At 42.2% G+C, this 23,282-nt stretch overlaps 1 protein-coding gene and 1 long non-coding RNA gene across 23 annotated transcripts in view; one reads left to right on the forward strand and one right to left on the reverse strand.

Moving 5' to 3' along the window:
* The window catches only part of SGIP1 (SH3GL interacting endocytic adaptor 1), a 134,907-nt gene that overhangs the window by 25,793 nt on the left and 85,832 nt on the right, over positions 1-23,282 (forward strand). For 11 of the 22 annotated variants that reach the window (XM_083510469.1, XM_083510486.1, XM_083510489.1 and 8 more), the window contains exon 1: positions 15,564-15,723. In XM_083510469.1, the coding sequence (XP_083366595.1) occupies positions 15,579-15,723 (145 nt within the window). In that variant the 5' untranslated portion in view covers positions 15,564-15,578. Of the gene's footprint in view, positions 1-4,044; positions 4,090-15,428; positions 15,529-15,563; positions 15,724-23,282 lie in introns of those variants that run through there. The other 11 variants (XM_083510491.1, XM_083510482.1, XM_083510490.1 and 8 more) reach the window with 3 other exon arrangements.
* On the reverse strand, positions 10,347-15,157 carry LOC310710121. Its single transcript, XR_014527822.1, has 3 exons — positions 14,417-15,157; positions 11,053-11,094; positions 10,347-10,685 (listed from the first exon to the last, which is right to left on the reverse strand). It is a non-coding gene; the product is annotated as an uncharacterized lncRNA (long non-coding RNA).

Raw genomic sequence — 23,282 nt, forward strand, 5'->3', positions numbered from 1 at the left:
CCCCGCGGCTCTCCCAAGGCTAGCGGACTGCTTGCGCGCACCTAGAAGCTTGGGGCGCGCTGAGCTCAGCACGCCCCAAGCTCCTGGTGTAGCGCAGCGATCCGCTAGCCCTGGGAGAGCCCCGCGGCTCTCCCAAGGCTAGCGGACTGCTTGCGTGCACGCAGAAGCTTGGGGCGCGCTGAGCTCAGCACGCTCCAAGCTCCTGGTGTAGCGCAGCGATCCGCTAGCCCTGGGAGAGCCCCGCGGCTCTCCCAGGGCTAGCGGACTGCTTGCCGGCACGCAGAAGCTTGGGGCGCGCTGAGCTCCGCACGCCCCAAGCTCCTGGTGTAGTGCAGCGCACCTGGGGGGGAAATAATTTTTTCCCCCTTTATTTCCCCCCAAAAAAACTAGGTGCGTCTTATGGGCCGGTGCGTCTTATGGGGCGAAAAATACGGTGTTCAATTTACCCATTGCTGTCTTTTTTATTTGTATATTTTATTTGCTTTTTATGTTTTATGTTGCTATGGTCATTGGCTAATGCGAATAAAGTTTATCTTATCTTACAATTACTCAAGTGTGCCCCCCATAGGGTGCAGTATAAGCAAAGCACATTGTTCACATGGAAAATTTCCAGTGTTTTCCTTTTATAAGTCAAGGAGCAGCAGTGAAGTTTGGCAGTGCATAGGATAGTACCATTCACAGTTTCTCAGAGCTACTTTGCTTTTGCTGTCTGTGTAGACTTCATCATGTGTGTCTCTTACCCCGCACTAAAGTGCTTTCTTGTTCAATAATTCATTTGAATGAAGAGCCTTAAGTTAACCTCCCCACCCCCACTGTATTTCTATAACATGCTATCTTGGAAGCCTTTAGTAAATCAAAGGGCTGAAGTAAAATGGGTGTGTAATTACATCCACGTTCATGCCAATGGTTGGTTCACACAACCTCTAAATTGGAATTTGTATATATAGGGTGATATTAAATTCTAGTTCTACTCAGAATAGACCCATTGATGATTTTCGGAGGGTGGCAACATGAGAACAGGCCTCTTCTGTGGTGACTCCCTGCTCTTCCCCAGGGAGATTTGCCTGGCACCTTCATTGCATATCTTTAGGCACCAGGCAAAAGCATTTCTCTTCTCCCAGGCCTTGGTTTAATTATTTAAACCCAGTCTATGGCTTTTTAAACTATTGGAAGGGGTATTGTTTTTGTTATTATGGTATTTTTCTGTTTTTATATTATAAACCACCCTCTGATCTTCGGATGAAGGGCAGTAGATAAATTAATTAAATAAATCAATAAATGATAAAATTACTTAGTTTCATTGATTTCAATGGGTCTGTTCTGATTGGGTTATAGTTGAGTACAACTACAGTAGGTACTCTTTACATGTACGGTGTAAAATTGGATCCATGGTGCACATGAGCATCAGACACCACCACTCTTTCCAATGGGAAAGCTCTAACTGCAGGCGAAAGCATATATGTACAATGTGCTTACGTAACACATTGCATTGTATGTTCATAGACATACGTTCAGGCTCATGGTGCCATTGCACATATAACATTTCCAAATTACAGATTATTTGAGCTGGTCCCAAATTAATTTCTAATTAGGATTAAAACAGCAACTATGAAGGAGATTGTCGTCTGGGCAGCCGAGGACCTCCATACACACTGCCCAGGCTTGTGTCCCGGGCAGGCCACTTCACTGCTGCTAACAAGTCTCAAAGCAGCGGAATGTATGTACTGATTGGAAGAGAGCAAAGAAGCAATAAGAGCAGTTGGCAGTCCTGCGGGGTCCATTATTATGACTCAACCTTCATACCAAGATCATGTGAATTTCCAGTTGGTCAGTCAAGACTGTGCAAACTCCTTCCTCTCTAATCCCCCAAAGCCATTGTTTCACTGACCAGGACTGTGCGCTAGTGCTGCTGCATCTAAATTGTATTTCTGCAAAGAAGTAAAATTTTGGGCTGAGCTGTCTAAAAGACTGGGAGTGGTGGGTCCATTGGGCAATATTCCATTATAGCCTCCATGTCATTTGGCTTCAAGGGCATATTCCTATATCAAGGTCCAAACCAAGGCTAGTGTTCTAGAAAGTTTGCCAAGAACATTGAATTATTAGATTTAGAGGACTTTGTCCTTACTTGAAAATCTTAATGCAAAATTCATACTAAGAAATCTAATCATGCCCCTTGTAAGCCAGCTGTTAACCATGTGTACCTGTTTGAACTCTTATAGCTACCTCTTATACCATAAATGAGGAGACCTTTGGCCCTCCAGATGTTGATGGACTGCAATTCCTATCAGCCCCAGCCAACATCACCAATTGTCAGAGATGATGGGAGTTGTAGTTCAGCAGCATCTATAGAGCCAAAGGTTCCTCACAGATGGATAAATCTGTTACTTAAAAATTCTCCAGCATGTATAGCACAGGTCACTGGAAAATCCTGCAGCAGGGATTTGAGAGAGCAGATCCTTTGAGAAAACACAGCATGTTTAAATGGAAAAAATGTTAACTTTACCAAGTTCCCTTAATCCTGGTACTATGTGAAAAAGTAAATAATTATTTTTCCAGAACTTTAAAGAATACCTTAAGACTGTTGCAGAGATAGATAACTCTTATCTAAGTCTCCTTTAGCAGTCACTGAGACAAATTTTATTTGCTTCCACTGTGAGTATTGGCTCTCTTCCTTTACCCACTTCACATATTTACTTCAGTAGTAAATATGTTTAGCAATACCAATGGCTACAGAAGAATTACTAGGATATGATTAAATACGCCTGCTATGGAAGACAGACGAATTACAGGGGGTAATCAGCAACACTCTAGGTTTTCTCACCCCATCATTTAGCCTTGTATATACAGTTTGTTACTGCACTGCAAGGTAACAAGTGAGAGATGCCAGTGCTAACTCTGCTGGTTCGTGTCTGTTTTACCGTTGTGTTTCCTGAAAAGCTGCAGCCTGGTCCCACAGCTTTTTATTTCTTCTCTCCTGACGTTCTTGCGCATTTCCGAGCCTGCTGGTTTTGAAAGTCCCTCGTGTCTGTATCCCTTTTGTTTCCTCTGGTTTTCTAATGGCAGTTCCCTGCCCCTTGATGCGGATGCTCTCCAAGCGAAATTAATTCCAGTGCACTCTTGGAAGGTGGTCTGGGTGAAATTCCTTCTGCATCCTCCTCCTGAGGATAATTGTTTATGATGTGACGTCAGGCCAATTGATTTTTCTCTTGAATGGTTGGTGGGGGGCAGGGAAGGAGGGACTGGCAGGGAGGAGAGGGGAATGGGGGGGGGGAGGAATCAGCCGACACAAATGTGAAGCCAGGCTTACAGTTTCTCTGTGTTATGAGATCTATAGAAGCTGACATCCTGGATACATGGGCATTATCAGAAGGCAGCTGCGCAGTTCCATTTCTACAGTACCATGCCAGCAGAATTTATTTTTAATTTGTTTGTTTTTTAAATAAAAAAAGAATATAATTAAATCAATTTTACCCCAACCCTGTTTACATGCAGATTTCACAGCAAACCTCTCTGCTAATCTGACAGTGCTTGATAATTAATCTTGTTCACCCAGATGCTGCCACAAGATTATAGAGGGGGGAAGTACATCACAAGGCACAGAAGCTGAGGGTGTGTGTGTGTGTCTGTGTGTGTGTTGTGAAACCGAGGGGGAGAAAGGGGGGAAAATAGGTTCCTGTGTTCTCCAGGGGTATTGTGTCAGGAGATGCAAGCAAGCTACCATGTGACGAGATAGAAAGCTAGAGGGATTGGCTGAGATACTAGCAGGCGTGTGAGCTAAGCCAGCTCCCTCCACCCCTCCCTTTCTCTCTCTCTCTCTCTCTCTCTCTCTCTCTCTCTCTCAGCATCCTTCTGTGAGCCTGTAGGTGATACAGCTACAGCAGCATCCATGGCCTATCTTTTGCCTTAGCACACTCTCATTCTGTTTTTTCCTCCGCATTTTATTTTCTTCTGGCTGCTGCACCAATCATGTATCTAAGACACTGGTTTTAAGGGCTTACATTAAGCATCTGATAACTGGAATCGTAATTTCCTGTATTTTTTCAGGCTCTGTGGAAACTGAGGAATGCAATTCTGCCACCATGATGGAAGGTAGGTTCTGCTCTGATTATGCCTTAACATTTTTAGCGCTGTGTGTTACAGCAGTGCTTGGAGGGCAAAACTGTTGATGCCTTAGATGGGTATCATCTATAGAACATTCTGGGTGCAGGATTAAAAATATGAAAAGCCGAACTTCCGTGGTACAAATAACTGACTTGCCAGATACCATCTCTAGTGATCAAATTCTCAGTTCTGTTGATGCAGTTGTGGTTATGGACATTTTTTTTATTCATGCAGATCTTCTCAGGGTAGAAGAAAATCCAGCAGTTAGTGACACATTGAAATATTCTGTGCAAATAAAGAGAACTGGAGAAACATTTGCATAGCAAATATGGAAGATGGGAGTATTTTATTGTATTGCATTAAGAATGGTGTGTTGAATACTCTGTAGAAAAATCACTGACACTTTTTGTGCATGTTTGGGGGGGTGGGGGGAGAAAAGGGTTGCATAAAACATTTCCAGGTTAGATTCACTTGATCTTTTATTGGAGAAGGAATCTATTTTGTTCTGTAGTTATTACTTTTTTAGACATACATCTGAAATAATTAGAAGGATGCAGATATATTCAAGCATAAGAAAAGAAGGATACTTTTGGGTTTTCCCATTATTGTAGTATTTGTGTTTGGAGGCCATAACATAGCAATCCTCCAGCCCTTTAATTTGCAGCAGTTGTGGCCATAGAATGTTAGGCTCTTTTAGCTTAGAGCTTTGCTATAGGGAAATGTATGTGACTTTATGTAAAACAACATGGCCCACTAAGTACCACAGGGCTCATGCTGGTATAGTGAATCATGTACATATAAGCATGTATGGTTGAAATATGGAACATAATTCAGTTTGACAGGTCTCTTGCAAGAGGGCTTTATCTTTCCGAGGTGGAAATATTGCAAACCTCTAGAATACTATTTTTTGCTTCACCAATTCTGAGCTCTTGAGGGAAAGGAATCCACCCTGGGATGTTGAACTAAGATAAAATTCTTAATTGTTCTACGGTTTCTGAGATGATGACAAAATTAGTAATGAGGTTAAAGGCATTCTGGTATACTGAGACTGCATTTTTGTGGCTTTCATACCACAACATGCTGCAGAGATACTAGCTTTTGTAAAAATGTTCCATACAGTTTTGCATCCAATACAAATATAATAGTCTGAAGCAGTAGGCAGCTCAAAGGGGGAAACTGCATTTATCCTGCATATTCAGTAAAGATTGATGATTTCACAGCTAAACGTTTATTTGCCTGCCATTTCCCCTACCATCACTGTAAGGTGTCTAACTATGGATGTCATCCCATATCACAGCCTTTTCTTGACTATGACAAATTGCATAAAGCCTTTTCTGTAGCAAGAAATGCAGTCTATACAGCTGAAGAACCAGTATAAATTTAAATGATTTGCAGTTTGTGGCCTATGTCTTTCTTTAAAAATAATAATAAATTACCTAAATTGCAATATGAATTAATACAGTCAAATAGAAACCAAACTCAGTTTTTAGTCTGTTGAGATTTTTAACAATTTAAGCATGCTGTTTGAAGATCATATCACAGTAAGACACAGCTTTGATTCCCTGCCTCCCCCTTTCCTGCTATATATTGCACTGTCACGTGTTGAGTTCAGTGCATATTATTAAGCTTTATGAAAGTTCTGTTTAATTTAAATATGAATTAAACAAACACATGTACAGTGAGTTTATTGCCTGTAATATCATAAATTTGTAGGTACCCATGAGACACATTGCAGGCATTTCTTGGAGATGACAAAATAATACCATTTTAGGTTTTTTGCAATGAGAGGAAGCTACACATAGAGAGAGATAGCATACTTGTTGGAGTGGCCTAAGTCAACTAGTTACTAGCCTTTTTAATTAGCATAATGCTTTCAGGAGCTGTAAACAAATGAGAACTGAAAGGTAAAATCATTCTTTTATTAACATAATTATGAAATACCTGAATTTTCAAATGCTGTTAAGCTGATATTTGGACTGGAGAATAGTGAACTCCTGTTGAAGCAAATCAAAACAATTTAAATCTTTCCCAAAGTTTCTTTTTCAGATAAGCATCCAAATTGTGTGAACAGACATGAGCGTCCTTTTTTAATGTTTGTTATATTTGATTTTTTTAAAAAAATACCACTTGTTATTTAATCTGTTCCACAAATTATGTTTAAAATGTGCAAGATAATGTGTGCTGTTTCAAAGTAACACACACACACACAGACATATAGAGGAACATACACGTGGAACCAATGGTATTGAGACCAAGAAATTAATCTGCTCATTCTTTAACCTCTTTCACAGAGGAATATATTGGATCATAATGGGGGGCCGGGGTCAAAGAAGAGAAAGATGCTGATGGAGCCAACTTAATTATGACTTACAGCCCAATCCTGTGCATGTTGACTTAAAAACTTGGTTCCCTTTAGTTCAATGTGCACAGTGGCGTAGCGTGGGTTGTCAGCACCCGGGGCAAGGCAAGTAATTTGTGCCCCCAACCCGTGGATTTGCGCCCCCTAACCCTAACCCCCAGATGTTGCGGCCGGCCCCCCCCTGCACCCCCCACGCTACTCCACTGAATGTGCATAGGGTTGCTGTGGAACTCCCTTCCCTGGGAGTGTATAAGCATCAGTGTTTGGTCTCCAGCCTCCTAGAAAGCTTCAAGCCTTCTCTGCTTAGGTATATTTCTCTGAAGGCCTGTTTACCGTAGGAGTTTGATGATATTTTAAAAAAATCTAATGTTTTGTGGTGGTTATGTTCTGGGACTTGTATCCTAACTAGGTTGCTCTGAATGGAAGGGCTCCTTCCATGTTGGATTAGGATCTGAGAGACCAGGTAAAATTGGAAGGAAGAAAGGTAAAATGGAAAGGAAGGCCGGGTCTGTGGAGCATGGCCAACAGTTGTTGAGCTGAGATGTAATATATTGGTTGAAATAACTAACTAATTGAAATAAATAACAAATTGGCTGCAAGGCATGAGGCCACCTCTTTCCACCCACGTGCCAAAATTTAAAGACAAAATAATTGTCTTACTGTGTTTTATATGCATATTGTATTTCAAACAACTTTGACCAGATCTGAAAATTATCACATTAAAAACAGACTGTTGATCCATCTTGTGCCTAAACATGAGCTGGATTTCTGTTCTGCTCCTCTAACGTCAGCAGATCTGTTTTATAATCACAGTAATTCTTATTCCCAAGAGCAGTAGTATATGGTGCCTCTTTTGAGCTGGCTAGGGTAAACCTGTACTGTTGGAAAATCATTTGGGCTAATGCACACTCCCAATACTGGATTTGTTTGGGCTTTGGGGGAAATGCAGTATGAATGAAGAAAGAGGAAATGTATAACTAGGCTAAAGGCCTAAGAAAGCTCAGCAAAAGTTGGAAATTCCATTATCATAGATACTGATATTTGCAGACATTTTAAAACATAGCTGATTCAAGTTGAAGCTGCATGCAGATACCATATAGACAGGTGCTCTTTGCTTTATTGTATATAGATTGTGCAGTCTGGGCCTACATGCATTGATCACTAAGCAGATGCATTCCCATGTAAACAGTGTCCAGTCTGTGGACTGCAGGTGCATGTGTGGGGTGTTGGAATAGCCAGCCCAATCCTAAATGTCTGCCGTGTATTTAATATTCTTTATTTAAATATTTCCACTCCCCTTCAGCAGAGCTTCTAGGGCAAACTGATACAAGTCAAATAAAGCATAAACAACAAACTTTTAAAAAAAAACATTAATATTGTTAAATGAAAACATTGTTGCCTGGCACCTGGTGATAAGAGAGGTATAGTCTAAAGCATTTGTGAATGAACAGCTTCCGTGGTCAAATAACTGGAAACTTTAATTTTATGGAAGCTGAATATAAATGGACACCCACACTCATTAAGGATCCCCTCCCAGATAATTAGAGGTTCAAACAGAATTTTTGTCTCAGTCTGTACTTGTTTGGTAGAATAAATCTACTTTCGAGTTAACTCCTTTTTACTTATTTTGACAGTTTAAATTTTTAAAGATGGCAAAAATCTTATGTTTCCATCAGGCCTAAAATGACTACTGTATCTTAGGCAACTGTAATGCATCAGTAACAATTGTTTGTCCTTCAGGCAAGATAGCATTGTGCAAATGTAAAGCTTGGAGCATTGCAGCTTGACAGCATACATTCCAAATAGGCAGCATACTTTCTTGTTCTATATTCTGTGCTACAGACAAATGGCAGAACTATTCTACCACCTTTTCTAGTTCCTCTGCTTTTGAGTGCTAAATCTTGTTAAAAATTGAAATATTGGCAGATATCCCCCTTTTTAGTGGTTTTCTTGGATTCTTGATGATGAAAGTTGATAGATGTTGTTTGCACTTAGCATTTACAGTACTTTTAAACATGTTCATTACATTACAGTCATTCTCCAATTTCTCTTCACAACAATCCTGTGGGCTAGGCCACATGTATTCCCTGCGGCTGATCAGGAAAACTATAAAACTGCAATTTGCCTAAAGCCAGGCACTAAGTCCATGGCTGAGTGGGATTCAAGGGCTCCCATGGCACCCAAACATAGAACACAAGAAGAGCCCTGCTAAATGAGACCAAAGGCCACCTGTTCAGACCCCTTAAGCGCATATTTGAAGTTAGGCTGTCTTACCCAATGTGCATCACTGTACCATACTGTTCTTCATCGTTTTGCTGCAGTGGCCTAAAATTAGCTCAGACGTTTTTATATTCTGTTCATGGGCTACTAGAATGAATCCATGAGTATTATAGCTTGAAGATTGTTGTTGTTTAGTCATTTAGTCGTGTCGTGACCCCATGGACCAAAGCACACCAGGCACTCCTGTCTTCCACTGCCTCCCGCAGTTTGGTCAAACTCATGCTGTTAGCTTCGAGAACACTGTCTAACCATCTTGTCCTCTGTCGTCTCCTTCTCCTTGTGCCCTCCATCTTTCCCAACGTCAGGGTCTTTTCCAGGGAGTCTTCTCTTCTCATGAGGTGGCCAAAGTATTGGAGCCTCAGCTTCACGATATGTCCTTCCAGTGAGCACTCAGGGCTGATTTCCTTAAGAATGGATAGGTTTGATCTTCTTGCTGTCCATGGGATCTCCAGAGTCTCCTCCACCACCATAATTCAAAAGCATCAATTCTTTGGCGATCAGCCTTCTTTATGGTCCAGCTCTCACTTCCATACATCACTACTGGGGAAACCATAGCTTTAACTATATTAATAGCAGTAATTTTTAATATAATTTGTCTTACCGGAAAACAGGCAAAGGGGTATTCGTTGCAAAGCATCTTTATACAACATATTATAGAGCCAGTCAACACTATTTCCCCTTCCTCACCTTTCAGCGCAGGATGTTGAGATATGCAAGAACTAGAAATACTGTTCTAGGGCCACCTGCAGCATCATTGACTCTTGTGCACTCAACAATCGGTCCCTTGCATAGTGTTCCTCTTTTGTTTTGACCTATCCAGGTGAGTCACTCTCTCATAGATGCTTCCAAAATCTACACAAGGAAACACAGCATAATGAGTGACCAATCAGCACCTAGCTGCCCTAACTTTGTGTTTTGAATATGCAGGACTTAAAAAAACAATCCCACAGGAAGTGAAAAGGTGAGGAACAACCTTCCATTTCATTTCAATAGTCAAAGACTTTTGGACTTAGTTTGAATTATATTGCTTTTCAATAGTATTTAGCAAGACTATCCACCTCTGTGATGGCTTATTCTAAGCTGTATTTATTGTTTGCTCAGAGCTAGTCTTTTAGTCTGTGGGGAAAACCTATGTGTCTTGTCCAGCTGTATATGGCACATAGCCAAACTTACGTTCAGTCAAATACATGTAGGGGGGGAAATAGACTTCCAGATGTTAATCAGTTTGAGCTAATGTGCTTCTTGTATCATTTTTAGAAGTGTTTTAATTTTTATGAATCCCTGTTTACTATTGTGTACTTGGAACTAAAATTTTGATATTATCACCCACCCACCCTCCAAGCGTGTGTGCGCTAAATTATTTTCTATTTAATATACCTTACCTCATAACCTCTTGTTTCTTATTTGGGTGATCAGTACTAATATGCTGTATTCTGGTGCTCCCCTGTTTAGAACTTCCCCGCAAAGTGTGAAACCCTGGAATGGCAGGGCAATGGGAGTGGGTTTCCACTCTCCGCATACTGTGTTAGTTGTGTATGGGGCTAATACCTGCATACAGCTATAGTGTTTGTTGTATTCCTTCTGGAAATAATGAGAGCAGTCCAACTAAAGTTGAGCACCTATACATCCCATTTATTTTGGTGAGAGAATCAAGCCTATGAATAAGCATCTTCAGTTAATGCTAGCTTGATTTAACTGCTCTCTTCACTTTGGCTAAGCTGGGTCAATAGTTCTAGTATTTCCCTACAATTATCTTAGTACTTGAGAGTGCACATTATATAGGAGATTAATGGTTTGCTGGTGAGCAGTACACCAGAGGTGGTGAACCTGTGACCTAGGTACTGTTAGACCGCAGCTCAAATCAGCCCCAACCAGCTTGGCCGACTGTCATAGATGATGGGAACTGTAGTCCAGAAACATCTGGAAGGCCAAAGGTTCTCCACACCTGCAAAAAACCAAATATCCACAGTCAAATACAGAAGTGATGCTTCTTGCATTTACTCAGTACACACTTGTAGTGGTGCGTGAAAGAGTTGAGTGTCCCTTTACCAGCTTATTCTGTATTTATTCCAACATTCTTCACCCAAGATATTATTTAGTATTATTTATTAAATTTATATACCACCCATTTCACTGGCTAACTCTTCTGTGTTATAAAACTAGGCACAGTGAATTGAACTTTTAAAATAACCTTCTGGTTATTTAACATAGTTAATAAGGGGTTTTTTTCTTTCATACCGAGTTGTACATATTCACCTGAAAATCTCTAAGCAAAGCTCAAGTATTTAAGGGGGGGGCAGGGAACAACCTACCTATGTCTTGATGTCCAGGAAGACTGTGATGCAAACCCATTGCTGTGAGAGGGAAAATGAGGTTAAATTATAGGTCATGTGTGAAGATGTTTATGCAAATCTGTTTTCTTGTATCTATATAAGGAGTCCAGGAGACAGTTAAAACTGCAACTAGGCCAAAGTGTTTCTGCTACTGTGAAGGAGTGGGTGGAATTCAATCCATTGCAGCCAGCGTACTTACCTATATGTCATGACACAGCAGCATTCCAGTGGGCATTGTAGGAAACAAAAAAAGATGGCTGACCCCACTCACATGTTTAATTATGCTTCACAGTGTACAGAAAAAGAGCCAGATTACAAAGTGAAGTTTTAAGAACCATTATCATGCCGAGCCTCATCTGGATTGGGACCATGGTACGTGGGTAGAGGGGTGAGGGTTCGTCCTGCTGTCAGAGTCCCAACAAAAACCATACTCCTGCTTACAAAGTGAAGTTTTAAGAACCATTATCATGCCGAGCCTCATCTGGATTGGGACCATGGTACGTGGGTAGAGGGGTGAGGGTTCGTCCTGCTGTCAGAGTCCCAACAAAAACCATACTCCTGCTTTGCAATTTGTCTTGGGAGAAAAATATTCTGTTTGCACTAAGTGTGGCAGAAATAGTTGCTTCATACTGTGCAGGGATATAAGGAGCCTTTGGTCATCCATATGTTGTTGGATTTAGATTTGGTGGACAGAATGCCTGAAGAACTATGGATAGAGGCTCGTAACATATGGTTACCAGATTTTTTTTAATGAATCCGGGAACACTTTTTATTTTATTTTATTTTTTTTTTGAAGCTGAGTAGCAACAGGGAGTCAGTAGTGGGGATAGTGAGGCAAAAGACCCTCGGCCCAAGCACACATGCATATTGTATAAAGGTGCAAAGGCCTTCTTTTGCACCCTGTGAAACATAAATGCGCAGAGTATTTTTAAAAAACTGGGCAACAGCACACCGCCTGTCCATGACTCCCAAGCCTTCCCTGATCTCCTTCCCCCTTCCCCCTTTGTTTTGACAGATCAGGGTAGGCTCGGGGGTCACAGGTGGGCGGCCGTTGCCCAGGAGAGGCCAGCTTGGTAGTGCAGTTGGTTCTGGCTGGCTTCAGGAGCTGCTTGTTGCTCACTGCCGTGGCACAGGAAAAATGGTGGGCGCCACAGCAGTGAGCAGCTCCTGAAGCCAGCCAGAACCAGCTGCTAGACTGCCGCTGCCACGTTTACCGGGGACAGATTTGCAAATCCGGGGACTGTCCCCGGAAACCGGGGACGTCTGGTAACCCTATTGTAACATTATACAGGAGGCAGCAACGAAAACCATCCCGATGAAAAGGAAATGCAAGAAAGCAAAGTGGCTGTCCAATGAGGCCTTACAGATAGTGGGGGAGAGAAGGCGAGCAAAATGTGAGGGAGATAGTGAAAGATACAGGAAATTTAATGCAGATTTCCAAAAAATAGCAAGGAGAGACAAGAGGGCCTTCTTAAACGAGCAAGGCAAAGAAATAGAGGAAAACAACAGAATGGGAAAAACCAAAGATCTGTTCAAGAAAATTAGAGATATAAAAGGAACATTTTGTACAAAGATTACAATCATAAAGGACAAAAGTGGAATGGACCTAACAGAAGCAGAAGACATCAAGAAGAGGTGGCAAGAATACACAGAGGAATTACCGTAATTTTCGCTCCATAACACAGTTTTTTCCTCCTAGAAAGTAAGGGGAAATGTCTGTGCATGTTATGGAGCGAATGCCAGCCTAGCCGGGAGGAGGGAGAGAAGCAGAGCGGGGTTGGCTGCTTTAAAACAACCCCGTGCTCTCCGTCCCTGCCTGCAGTTTTTTGCTGTCCGATTTTGGATTAGCCACTGTAGGGGCTGTGTGTGCGCGCGCTTGAGCTATCGTTCTCCTCCTCCTGCTTCCCGTTCACTCTCCCAGCACCCCTGCGCTCTTCTGCAACTTTAGGATTGATACTCTGTGTCTCTCTCTCTCTGTGTGTGTGAGCTATCGTTCTCCTCCTCCTGCTTCCCGTTCACTCTCCCAGCGCCCTGCGACTTTAGGATTGATACTCTGTGTGTCTGTGTGTGTGTGAGGCATCGTTCTCCTCCTCCTGCTTCCCGTTCACTCTCCCACCGCCCCTGCGCTCTCCTGCGACTTTAGGATGATACTCTCTCTCTGTGTGTGTGTGTGTGTGTATGTGTGTGTGTGTGTGAGGCATCGTTCTCCTCTTGCTTCCCGTTCACTCCCCCAGCGCTCCTGCGACTTTAGGGCGACTTTAGCATGGATCCACATGGATCCTCAGGATTTTTGCATTGGGCTATCCCAAACTCACCGTCAAATCACATGTCTGTGGCCACAGCATGAACCACAAAAATCATACAACCACTGTTTCGTTTAGAATATTTTTTTCTTGTTTTCCTCCTCTAAAAACTATGTGCATGTTATGGTCTGGTGTGTGTTATAGAGCGAAAAATACGGTATACCGGAAAGATATGGGGGTCTTGTACACCCCAGGTAGTGTGGTTGCTGGCCTTGAGCCAGACATTCTGGAGAGTGAAGTCAAATGGGCCTTAGAAAGCATTGCTAATAACAAGGCCAGTGGAAGCGATGATATTCCAGCTGAACTAGTTAAAATTTTAAAAGATGATGTTGTTAAGGTGCTACACTCAATATGCCAGCAAGTTTGGAGAACTCAGCAATGGCCGGAGGATTGGAGAAGATCAGTCTACATCCCAATCCCAAAGAAGGGCAGTGCCAAAGAATGCTCCAACTACCGCACAATTGCACTCATTTCACACGCTAGCAAGGTTATGCAGGTGTCTTTTAATTTCGTTGCTCCTGCCAATCTAGCAAAGTGCAAGTAGATAAATAGGTACCGCTCCAGCGGAAAGGTAAACGGCATTTCTGTGTGCTGCTTTGGTTCGCCAGAAGCTGCTTAGTCATGCTGGTCACATGACCTGGAAGAGGTACGCCGGTTCCCTTGGCCAATAAAGCGAGATGAGCGCCGCAGCCCCAGAGTCAGCCACGACTGGACCTAATGGTCAGGGGTCCCTTTACCTTTACCTAATCCTCCCTCAGTTACTTTGATTCCTGGTCGCTTCCCCCAAACTAGTTTCAGAGTGCCTGCTCTCTCTCTTCCCCCACCCACTACTTCCTTCCTTTCAGATCCCTTCTCTGGAGCTTTTGGCTGAGCCCTCTTAGTCCTCCAATACTGTCTCTAAGCTTCAGTTTAAGGAACTTCATTTGTACTTACTCTTCTTCTTATTTCCCCTTCTCTGTCTTCAGCTGTCTCCCCAATTGGGGATACTGTAAAGCACCATGTACATTAAAGTGGGTCTGTAGAGATTTTTGTTCTTTTACCTGATATGCTGTTGAGTAAGCTGGTTTGTGCTTTCTCTCCCTGTGTTCTGGTGTTGTGCTGCATCAAGCAGGAAATATGTGCCCTCATTCGTTCATTTATTTTGGTCGTTTACTGCAGATTCTTGGGGCAATTCACATTTTATCGCTTGAATAATCATTTTGTCATGTTTTATCATTAAGAAGTCTCCTTCTGCCTGTATTGGCCTCTGGGGTCATGAGGAGTGCACAAGGTAAGGTGAATGCTGGAAGTGTTTTCCAGCCATGGTTGCTTGTATTGGCAGCCAGTAGAATGGAGTCTGCTCTGCTTCTCCAGTGGACCATGGCGAGACTTGATTCTGTGCATTCTATTACTAAGCAAGTATCTAACTGGGCCTCAGAAGATAGGCAAATCTAGAGCAGAGGTCAATATTTTCCTACTTGCTAAGGCCAAACTAGAATTGCTCAGAGGATGTTTGGAATCAAGCTTCTCTTTGTCTGTAATCCTTGTTGGCTCCAGGTTTAGGAGAGCCCTTGGGCAATAACTCCCATAGTCCTTTCAACACCATGAGTCTCTTTCTCACTGCAGCAGCTCCAGGGAGCTCTTATCATCAGGTCCCTTGTGGGGGGTGACCCCCTTGACACATGCCTATGCCATACCCGCCAACATTTCTTTGATGAAAACGGGTGTCTCATTCCATAATGATAATTTTACCATTTATACCCCACACATCTTACTGGGTTGCCCCAGTCACTCTCGGCAGCTTCCAGCATATAACTCCATGCCCCCAACATTTCTCCAATGAAAATAGGGACATCCTAAGGAATCATCCTAAGGGACATCCTGGAAATTAGGAAATTAGGGACACTGCTGTGGTGACTCTTGATGGCTGACCCTGCCTGGTTCCCTGGAAGACCAGAGCAGGCTCTTACTGGCTTCCAAAGCAAGCCAAATGAGGAAGCTTTACTTGTGTGTTTGTTGATTGATGTCAAACCCAACTGGTCATAATGGACTTCTCAAGCATCACTTCCTATAACATGGTTGCTATGGTGTTGCTTAGAGAGGTGTTTAGTGTTGTGGATAAAGAAGGGAGGACCTTCTTATCATGCTTCCAGGAAAGTGTAGTGGAAGATGGGTAAGGACTTAAAATCGTTCCCTTACTCTCTGAAACTCTAGCTTAAATCAATGACCCATGCTATATGTTCCCTGTATACAAAGGCTGTGGTGCAGGAATTGGATGATGATACACCACACACAGTCAAGATAGCTGCCCTTCAGGGTAATGAGGAAAGGAAAGGAGATATTGGTTCACCCTCTAATACGAATGAGCGTAAGTTGTGTATTTGAGGGGTTGATGGTCAGAGTGTTGCTGCCTAAGGCAAAGGACAAAATGGCAGTTCCCCTCCCCATTCTACTTAAGAGTAGCAATGGAACCGCAGTTCATCACTAACGACGGGGTGGTGTACTCCACAACAACTGAGGTAGCATGCTAGTTTAGGGGGTGCAAGGACATGCTGTACAGCATATACAGCTCTGTCCTCCAACAAAAGAGAATGGCCGGGGGGAGGGCTCAGAAGGAACAGCCAAGGGGCTGCTTCCACCACCACCTGCCACCTGAGGTAGTCACCTCACTTTGCCTAATGGTAGGGCCAGCCCTGGTTGTGTTTGGTATTTTATTTATTTTTCTGCTCTGTGAACTTGGTGTCCATATCCCAAAGATTAACCTAGTGTCCGTGGCTATGGAAACACTCTGATATTCCTGTAGCAGAAGCAGGAAAAACCCATCTTACTGACAGCAGTGTGAAGAAAGATAAAATAAGCAACAAACGAACTGTTGCCAATGGTTTTCAGACTCACCCGACTGTCCCCTTTATGGTTTACATACGGCACAAGTAGCTTGAGAACTCAGCTGTGCTTACTCCCAGGCAAGAATTTATAGGACTGAAGTTTTAGAGACACTTCTGGCTTTTCTGGTGGTCTTTTAAAACTACAAACTGAGCATTATAGATGAAGCTCTCATCTAGCTTCTTTCCAAGATTTCTCAGTCCTTTTTCTTTTACAGTTCACACTGCTACAAGCTATGGTCAGTAACTGCCAGTTCCTATTATCTTCAGGAAGATGGCTCCTTACACTTGAGATAAAGCCTTTAGTCTGTGGTGATTTATCTGGAAAAGACTATGTAAGAATAATAAAAAAGAGCAACGATAATTATGATTAGGCCCATGGTGACTGTAAAAAATCATTATTTGTAAACTAACACTACTTAATGACAGATAATATTATTTTTATAAACAAAGAAAATATCCATTTAGAAACAACAAGTAGCATAAAAGCTACTTCAGATTACTTTTTCTGCTACTCATTATCAGTTGCTGGTGTTTTCCATATTATTTTTTTAAAAACCCTATAAAGGCAAAATATAAAGATTCAGATTCACAATATTATGTGAATAATATAAGGATATTGACTTTTAAGCAAACTCCAGTCCTAACCCTGGATCTGCTAGCTGGCCTGGGGAGCAGCTTGGGATGAATTGGAGGCACCTCTCTCCACGCATGGAAGAGCTTCACTGGTGAATGAGCACACCTGCTGCTTAATAATAATAATAATAATAATAATAATAATAATAATAATAATATGACTGTGAACATAGATCTGTTGCTGGTGGGTTTTTGACCAGCCATCAGTAGGCCCTAACACTGGGCCCGATTCTGGGGGTGGGGCATGATAGTGGTGGCTTTGGATACACTGGATCTAAGCCCCTTCGTTCCTCAGAGAAGCCCCAGAATAGCCTCCCTCTTCATATGCTTGTGTAACTAATTCTACCCCCTATCTAAGGGGAGGAATACATTTAGTCCTCTCCTGCCCTGGCCAGCAGAAGTTGGCAGAGCTTTGGAAGAGGCAGTTAATCCACCAGTTCCACCCCACCCCACATAAAATTATGTTGTAAATCCGTTCCGCCACCCCAGTTGTTTGTCAGATATAGTTATGGCAAATGCCACACTAATTTCTGAGCATCACATGCCACATAGCCCTGGTCCAGTGCCACTGCATGATGCCCAGAACCACAGAGTTGGTCTACTCTAAGTAAAACATATCTGATTACCATGTATAAAGACGACCCCGTTTCATATTTTAAAATGGTTTTAAACTCACAATTCTGGGTGCGGTATTCACTGAGGGTAAGAGTTGCATTAATTATTTTTATCTTGCCATCTTTGAGTGTCTGATGCAAGAGGGCACCAGGGTCACGATGACTGTGCAGAAATTCATTGTCAACCAACATGGATGCCTTCTAGTGCTGGGAAGGATGCCCCTAGGCCCTGATGGGCGCTAAGCAATATCTGCATTCCTGTATCCAGGCCTTTTTGTGTAAAAATAGTTTGACATTTTTCTAATGGCCCCCACTGTGATGAAGACTGTGGATTGCAACACCTATGCATGCCTGGGTGCAGCTTGCTGGTTCAAGGCTGGCCCATGGCATCCAGAAACAGCCTAAAGTTTCCCTAGTTCAGGTTGGGGTTCTAACAGGGTGGGGGCAGCACTACATGGCAGGGTTTGTTTTTAGCCTGGTTATTCAACTTCCTATTGCAACTGAGGAGGTTGTCACCCTGGATTTGGGTATGTCAGTCCTTGGTGGATTTATTGGGGTGTTGAGTATTCACCCTCCCTATGTTATCACTCCTTTCTTTTCATTGCCTATTGCCTAGAAGGAGTATTTCTAACTCTGTGGTAATAATATCGGGAGGAAGATCCTTTCTATCTTCATAAAAGCAACCCCAAGCACTCTGGCATGCAGTAGATTTTCCATTTTTTGCTAAACCTGGAAGAAAAGAGCACTTTAAGAACCGTATCTTTCTTGTTCAGAAAGGTGCTTAATAACGCTTGCATAGAACAAGTTCATATTAACCTCCTTGCTGACAAGACCTTTCCCTGATGAATGAAATGAAGCATTGTGTGATGGCAGCTGCCAGTCTTGTTATCTCTCCCCTACCATCGCCCCCCCCCCGCATAGTTTTCCCGGCCTTTAAAACCAGGACAGGGAGAAGAGTAGATTGCAATTCAACATAGCACAGCACTGTCTGTTCCCAGCTAGTCAGTGCAGTGTTAGCCTTGTTTCCTGTGATCAGGGAAGACGTAGCCATGGTGCTGCCTCTGGAAAAACAAATGACTAGGCTGATTTGATATTTGTGATGTAGTAAAGCTTTTAAAAAGAAAGCAAGAAAGGGAGCCAAAACGTCGATTAATCAGAGTCTGCAGTGCTGAATGTAAGTGAACTGCCATAGGTACTTCTTAAACCCAGGCAGTGACGTGGGAGATCCTCTTGGCTGTGACTATTGGATGGCTTCAAAGTGCTGGTTACAGCCCTTTCCCAAACATCTTGGGCCCTGCAGACATTACAGAATGTCTTCGCTATATCACCGCTTCCCTCTGATTGTGGGATTGAAGTCTCTTTCATATGCCATCTTTCCCTAAAGTGAGAACAGTTTGGGCACAGAGAAGAGCTTCATCAGTAGAATCCTTTGCTTGGAGAGACTTACCAGCTCATTTCTCTCTTTTCCTTCCTCCTATGAAAATACAGTATTTACATTCTCAAAGGATTTTCCTAGTGTCTGAATTGTTGGACATTTAATCTTTTTGGTTGCTGCTTCTTTTCCTTTTTGTTAGGATTGTTTACACACACACACACACACACACACACACACACACACACACACACACACTTATTTTACCTGTTTTAATTGTGGTAGGAAGCACCATTTTGTAACTTGCTTCCTGTACTACTTATTGGAACAGGAAAACACCTAACAAATAAATGCATGCAAATTATGGAGTGGCCACTTAGGATTTCATGGGATGGCAGCTGCATCCTTGTGGGGAACCAGCCCTCTCTGGTGAGCAGCCATGCATCAAAGCTGACTTTATTGCTCCTTTTTCTTTCCACGCATTTCCATGTGCTGTAGTTGCCATGCATGGTCAGACTGGTTTTCATCACAAGGCTACTCATGCTGAACTAGGCTACCCAATCAACTGGAAGGGAGGGGGCACATGCCCACCTGGCCTCTGGTCCAATTGCCAGAATTTGATGCCAGAAATGGTTGTTTAAATGCATGAGAGAATGGAGAAATCAGATTTAAATAATGTCCTGAAGTGAGGCATTATTATTTTCATTCAGTGTTCATGATGAACATGAGAAGAGTCCTTAGATCAGACCAAAGGCCTACATAGTCCAGCATCTTAGAGCTGAGCAAATGCCTCTTCCCATAGATAGAGGTGCCATGCACCAAGATGGCAACCTCTCAGCACTAGGACAGAATTGCTAGATCTTGGAGAGAATGTCAAATCAATAAGAAAGGGGTCAGTTCCAGAGCTCTATTGTTAAAACGTTAGTGATCAGAAAATACAAATAGGCTGTTTATGTGAATTAAAAAAAAGATAATCATGAGAAGCAGCCTCTGCAGTGGCAAGCAAAATAAGAACCCATCACCAATCTTTGGCTATCTGCCAAGAATTATTATAATTATTATATATTAAATTTGTATACCGCCCTTCATTTGAAGATCACAGGGCGGTTCACAACATAAAGAAGTGCCAAAGTTGCTTGTAAAGGCTGTTTCTCAAAAGAAGCACGACCTACAAAATCATAGCTCAGCTGCTGCTTGTGTCTACTCCCATTCACACTGTGTGAAACCCAGTTTTTCGAATGTGCAGTTGAATTGTGAATTCAAGAAGGCAGATTTGCCTTCTCTAATTTTTCAAAGGGGACTTTTTTTAAAAATTGCCCTTGCTTTTGCTGCTATTGACTGATGTTCTGAGGAAGAAAGGGGGGAAGCAATGCCAGCCGTTGTCCTTCTCTGCTTTTCATTCACCCCCCATCCCATCTTTTCTGGGCTGGCCTGAGAGTTTGGGGAAGCGGCTTCTTTGCCATGACCATCCTCTCCATGCTGCTGCAGCCTCTCAGGAATGCCATTTGGCTACCAGTAGATCAGGTCAACTTTGTAGCATGCCAACTGTTTGCCTTGCTTGCTGCTACTTGGTTTTGAACTTACCTTCATTCAAGCAAACCTAGTCCATTTATAAGGCTGCTTGTTGCAACCCTTTGGGCTCCTTAATTTTGTAATTTGTTACACAAAGTGGAATTTCCTACTATATTATGATCAGTATAGGAGTGGAAAATATGCACAAAACACAATGTATAGGCAGTATCTAATACCGAGAAGACAAACTATGATAGCCAGTGGTAGATGCTGGAGGTGCAGATTACAGAATGCAGACTTCTGCCACTGACAGTTATCTGCATAAAAGATAGCTAAGTTGACAGGATGTGGTGTTCTTAAGGAGGTTCTGCTAGAAATAAAGCATGTGTCCCTATGCTCTAGTTTGGGCAACTTTTTTTGTTCACCTTGGTACTTGGTGGCTCATGATGACAGCCATTGTTAACTCAGATCTCAGGAGAAGCTCTGTTCCATATTCTATTGCTCACACAAGTAAAATCGGAAACTGCAAGGAGTCTAGCTTTTTCCATCTCTACCCCAATACTGTGGAATGTCCTTTTTGAGGAGATCCACCTGAGTACTTCCTTGATGTCATTCCACTAACAAATAATAACTTCCTTGTTACTCCTAGAGACTGAGCAGAATTCATGCTGCCACTCAAGTTACTGTTTGGGAGTATTATCATTTATAGCGGTTATCATTAATTTCAGTTGATTTTAAAATTACTCCACTAAGAGCTGTTTTTAAAACTTATCCTGTGAAAGGCTCCAGGCTGAGAGTGTGATTTATAGATAGACTTATTTTATAGTGCCAGATGCCCACCCAAAAATATGCTGTGCTTGCATTCATAAAAAGGGTGCAGGCCGATGTGCTGCAAAGTTTCTTTTGTTCTAGCAGCAAAGCTACATTGGAGAGGGTAGCAGGAGTGTTTGCTTGGCTCTGTTCTATAGCCGTGCCCAAGATAACTCTGTTCCTTCCCAGGTGTTATAGATGGCTGCTGCCTCTGCCTGTTTTGTTGCCCCTGTGATACAACTGCCCACCAGAAATCTAGCTAGACAAGATTCTGTATTCAGGATCAGGAAGATCAGGAACACATGTGAATAGGTGCTGAATGAAGGAGGAACAGTTAGTTAATCAATTCATTAATTTCATAAAATGTATATATATATACCAGTTGAGGAAAATATTCCTTGTCTTTAATAAATTATTGAAAACTGCTTTTTTATCTCTTGCACTTCCCTTTTGATGTTAATATTTACACACACACACACACACACACACACACACACACATTTGGTACTTTCATCCTTAGGTAGATTACTTCATTGATTTTTTAACTTTTTGCCCTCCTTTCTCCCTTTCCCAGTTGCAGGCAGAGTCCTGATGTTTTTATTTCTGTAGCATGCCAAGCATATACAGTGGTACCTCGGGATACATATGCTTCAGGTTACAGACTCCACTAACCCAGAAATAGTGCTTCAGGTTAAGAACTTTGCTTCAGGATGAGAACAGAAATCGTGCTCCGGCAGCGTGGCAGCAGCAGGAAGCCCCATTAGCTAAAGTGGTGCTTCAGGTTAAGTACAGTTTCAGGTTAAGTACGGACCTCCGGAACAAATTAAGTACTTAAACCAAGGTACCACTGTACTAGGCATTTTATAAATGAAAATAATTGTGATAAGCAATTTTGATATCTCAAAGCACCATCTGAATGCTAAATACTAAAGTTGTTTTCTGGGTACCTGCTGTCTCCTTTTTCTACATTTCTGTGTTTCAGCTCAAAAGCAGGAATGATCAAGAGAAAGAACTCAAAATACGAACTCCCCTGTTCTAGAACAAGGCAGTCCCCATTTAAGTTAGGCAAATCCCCTTTCAGTCTTGTCTAACTCAAGGTCAAACTCTTTCTGTGGAGCTGTGCCCATGAAATGACATATCCATGGCCAAAGAGAGGTTGCCCATAAATCCAAGTGGATGGGGACTTTCCTGAGCTATAAGTTCAGGTCTGCTTAAATGTAGAGAATGTGAATTCTTTGTGCTCTGCTACCAGTTTTGACTTCATTCTACTCTTTCTATGCATCCTGATCCTAAGCAAATTTCTTAAATAGCATATATTCTTTGACTGGTATAGTTTGCAAATTCAGGAGTTTTCCTTCCCATAGGCCTAGCCATATGCCCATGCCTGGAAGCCGATGGGATAAGCGGAAATTGCTTTTCAACAACAATGATGGTGGGAGCATATTACCTTGCCCATAGATCTCCTCAAATTTCTTTCATAAGGATTTGGCAGCAGTAAATACCAATAAAAGGGAGCAGGGGAATTAGGATTGGGTCAAAGTTTATTCTTCACACCTCCATAAGATTTCCCCTTATTCCTTGCAGAGTTTTCTTACTCCTCTTAAATGAAAGTTTTGATTTGCAGTTTTTACAGAACTATGGGACCATTACAGGGAAGAGCTGCAGAAGGAGGCTCTAGAAAATAAAATTAGGCAGAAAAAAGAAGGGATGTGATATATTATTGTGGGATGGGGAGGAATGGAATATAATCTTCTCAAGTAGAAGCAAGACTGTATTTCATGTTCTATATTTCTAATTCAGACATGAGTGAGCGGGCAGTTTTAGCGTAGAAATTTGCCCTGCTGTTTCCTCCATGAATAATAACTTTGTTCTTGCTTCCTGATTAGATGTTCCAGATAAATAATAATGGCAGCTATTATACCTATGACTATCTGACAGTATTATATTTCTCAAAATGTCAAATAAGGAGGCAAGAACAAAGTTATACTTCAGTGGAAAATTCACAGTATGAACCTGTTCAGACCTAGGAGGACTGAGTGATTATTTTTAAACAACAAAAGAAGTGGAATTCTTAAAATGCATCTTTTTCTGCATTCCAACA

The sequence above is a fragment of the Podarcis liolepis genome (genome assembly GCF_965112155.1).
Source record: "Podarcis liolepis genome assembly, chromosome: 6".
Lineage (NCBI taxonomy): Eukaryota > Metazoa > Chordata > Lepidosauria > Squamata > Lacertidae > Podarcis > Podarcis liolepis.